This window comes from Lactuca sativa, chromosome 8 (assembly GCF_002870075.4).
Source record: "Lactuca sativa cultivar Salinas chromosome 8, Lsat_Salinas_v11, whole genome shotgun sequence".
Lineage (NCBI taxonomy): Eukaryota > Viridiplantae > Streptophyta > Magnoliopsida > Asterales > Asteraceae > Lactuca > Lactuca sativa.
Genome location: NC_056630.2, coordinates 7,002,857 through 7,006,693, shown reverse-complemented (window position 1 = coordinate 7,006,693; position 3,837 = coordinate 7,002,857). Strand labels below are relative to the sequence as shown.

The following is a 3,837-nucleotide window of genomic DNA, read 5'->3' as shown; positions in this document are numbered from 1 at the left end:
AAAGGATGATAATAATTAAGATTTATTCAAAGAATTTCACACTCTAATCCCAAATTACCATTTGAAGTAAATGAGATTGGTCATTTTCAAGTTAAACACGCGAATGCAAGTCAAATAGGGAGGTGTTCATACCTTCGAGAATTAATTTCTAGGCATGGATTCTTCTCCAATGCATAAATATGTGTTTTCATTTAAAACCCCCATTTGGTTTAATTATTCTTTCAAGAACACACATTCTACTCCTTCCCTTGATCGACTAACTCAAAACACTAAGAGGGCTTCCATATCTACTTTCCCCTTTCACAAATTTAGCTACCAAACTTGTTAGATTTAAAGTATTACCCTAATGACCAACAGTCGGTTTCCTTACTTCCTAGAGAGAAACTGGGTGTTAAAAAATATTATCAATATTTCACTTTCATTAAATTAAGGTATTAAGCCCAATATAGCTATGTTTCCTTAGTTACTCACATAGGATTTGGTTAACCACTTATTCTTTCAATATTACGATAAATATTTGTTCTCATAATTCTCACCGATTTTTAAGTAATCATCCAATCTATATATTAACACTGTATGAAAGAGGAGTAGAGAGAGAATTTAAACGAGATAGATAGCCTGTGACTTCTCCCGATTGGTGGCAACACGTTGTTCGGATCCATTTCACAAACGATACCACTAAAAAGTCGACTAAAAAGTGTCGACTCATCCCACCCTAAAATCATATCATAAAATTTTATAAATCAAAACAAACTAAATTTCTCGTGGTCCAAGTAAACAGTCATCACTAAATAGTGTCGACTATGCCCACCCTTTTGTATGTATGTATGTATATATTTATATTCATTCTTTCTCCGATTTGACCCTCTCGATCATCATCCCCAAATTAATCCTCTCTCTTCTGCAACCAATCGTTCAGAATCTAAGAATAATCATGAATTACGGTAGGCTTGAAGCAAAATCACAATCCGATGCTGAATTGACGCAGGATCATTACGCCACTAGTTCATCAGAACCACTTGAACCAACCCCCAAAAGAAGGTCCAGGCTAAAGCTCCTTCTTCTCATAGTCGGATTCACACTCATTATCGCGTCGGCGGTATCTGTGACACTAGTGGTGGTCCTCCGAAGTAAAGACTCCGGTGGTGGATCCGGCTCAATGACCCACCGGCAGCCGACGAAAGCCATATCACGAGTCTGTAGCCGTACACTTTACCAGAACCTGTGCGTCAATTCGCTTGTCGATTTCCCGGGTTCACTCATCGCATCGGATAAGGAACTGGTTCACATTTCAGTCAACATGACGCTTCATCATGTCGGGAAGGCGTTGTATACGTCTACCGATCTCAGCAACCTGGAAATGGACGGACGTGCACGGTCGGCATACAACGATTGCCTCGAGCTTCTGGAGGATTCCGTTGACCAGCTCACACGCTCGCTAACTTCCGTCGCCCCTTCCGGTGACGGTGACCCGCAGCGCCTAGGATCACCTGAAGACGTGATGACGTGGCTCAGCGCGTCGCTCACGAATCAAGACACGTGTACGGACGGTTTGTCGGAGACGGAGGAAGGAGAAGTGAGGAATCAGATGCGAGAGAAGCTTAAGGACTTATCGGAGCTCGTGAGCAATAGCTTGGCGATATACTCATCATCTGATGACGACGAGGACGAGGATGCAGATGGAATTCCGATACAGAACCGGCGGAGGAGGAGGTTAATGTCATCAGCAGAAGAAACCAGTAAATTATCACCGCTACCGGAATTTCCAGTGTGGGTGAGGAAGAAAGAGAGAAGATTGATACAGACGCCGGCGTCCCTAATTCAAGCCGACATAGTTGTGTCCCAAGACGGCAATGGCACGTGCAAGACGATCAAGGAGGCGATCAAAAAAGCACCTGAGAATAGTAATCGCCGATTCATCATCTACGTGAAGGCTGGAAGGTAAAAAACACACGCACTTTCTTTTCTTTTCAATGTCACTTTTCAAAAGGGCATTTTAGTTTGGTCCAGTTACAGTAATACCACTGTCAGTTTTCTCGTAGTCAACGGTAAAAATCTCGTACGTTTTTAAATATTAAATAATACTATAAAAGAGAGACAAGTAATTAATATATAGAAGTGGATGATTGGATATTTGGCATGTAGTTATATTATTATTATTTTAATTTTATTTTTTCAAATAATATTCACATATACAACTTAATAAATAATAAATAGGATTTGACGCATGGTATATAAAAACAATTAAGTTTGGTGCGGGCTAATTATAACGTAAGCAATGATTCCGACATTGAAGTCGTAATGCAAATTATTACTATTATTTTCATAACCTTTTTTGTTTGTTTGTTATTTTGAAGGTACGAAGAGAAAGAATTAAAGGTAGGAAGGAAGAAAACGAATTTGATGTTCATAGGCGATGGTATGGGCAAAACGGTCATTACAGGAGGAGTGAGCGTTGCTGATAACGTGACCACATTCCACACTGCTTCTTTTGGTAAATATAAAACCCGATAGCCCATGTCCTGAATTGTCATTTTCAACTTTTGCTTCCTTTCCATGTGCGTTGTTCCATCATTTCACTAATCATTTGTACCCCATGCATGTAAAGTTGTACATTAAATAAACATTTGACTTGCAGCTGCCACCGGAGCAGGGTTCATGGCACGTGACATTACGTTCGAGAACTACGCCGGTGCCGCAAAACACCAAGCTGTAGCACTCCGAGTGGGTGCAGATAAGTCGGTGATTTACCGATGCAACATAATTGGATACCAAGACTCGTTATACGTACACTCACAACGACAATTCTATCGTGAATGTGACATTTATGGAACGGTGGATTTCATTTTCGGCAACGCCGCCGTCGTCATCCAAAACTGCAATATCATTGCCCGGAAGCCGATGGATCAACAGAAGGTGACAATCACGGCCCAAAACCGGAAAGACCCAAATCAAAACACCGGGATCTCGATCCACTCATGTAAGCTTTTAGCCCAACCGGATCTTTTGGCGTCAAAGGGAAGTATCCAAACGTTCCTTGGTCGGCCATGGAAGATGTATGCCCGGACAGTGTACTTGTTAAGCTACATGGGTGATCATATTGACCCGAAAGGTTGGCTGGAATGGGACGGGTCGTTTGCACTGGATACATTATACTACGGGGAATATATGAATTACGGGCCGGGTGGGGCTATCGGGCAACGGGTCAAATGGCCGGGTTATCGGGTGATTACATCGGCTATTGAGGCAAACCGGTTCACTGTCGGGAAGTTTATATATGGATCGTCATGGCTACCGGCCACCGGAGTTGCTTTCTTGGCAGGTTTATCGGAGTAATTAATTGATGTGTATTAGTTCGATTTATATTTATATTATACTATGATTTAATTATACAGGGCATAATTATAGTGATGACTTATGAGATCTGCTAATTCTTTTGAAAATTAGAATAACCCAGAAGTCTCACATACGGTATAAAATGTAAAAGGGTAAATTTGGTTGGTTGCGTGTGGGGTGTGTGATAATGAAATTTGTACCATTTATGAATTGCTATTGTCGGTGGCTTTATTTTCTATACTGATTGTGATTTCGTAAAGGCTCTTTGTAGTTATGTCTATCATGCAGATGTTCATGATTAGCTAACAAAGGTTTTCTTTTTGAAATTTGTACCTATAAAGTTGTTAGAAGATAAAGGAAAAAATATCTAGAAGAGTAAAGTTAATTTTAGTCGTATTTTTATAAGATGATACAATATCTAGAAGAGTAAAGTTTTATGCGTATGTTTATAAGATGATGTATAAGGTTTCAAATAATATGAAATGTTTAACATGAAACACA

At 40.1% G+C, this 3,837-nt stretch overlaps 1 protein-coding gene across 1 annotated transcript; it reads left to right on the top strand.

Annotated features, from left to right (window-relative positions):
• The first annotated feature begins 779 nt into the window (after nucleotides 1-779).
• LOC111876261 (probable pectinesterase/pectinesterase inhibitor 61) lies at nucleotides 780-3,546 on the top strand. Its single transcript, XM_023872805.3, has 3 exons — nucleotides 780-1,941; nucleotides 2,358-2,494; nucleotides 2,639-3,546. The coding sequence occupies exons 1-3, from the start codon at nucleotides 824-826 to the stop codon at nucleotides 3,334-3,336; spliced, it is 1,953 nt and encodes a 650-aa protein (XP_023728573.1). The 5' UTR covers nucleotides 780-823; the 3' UTR covers nucleotides 3,337-3,546.
• Nucleotides 3,547-3,837: the final 291 nt, after the last annotated feature.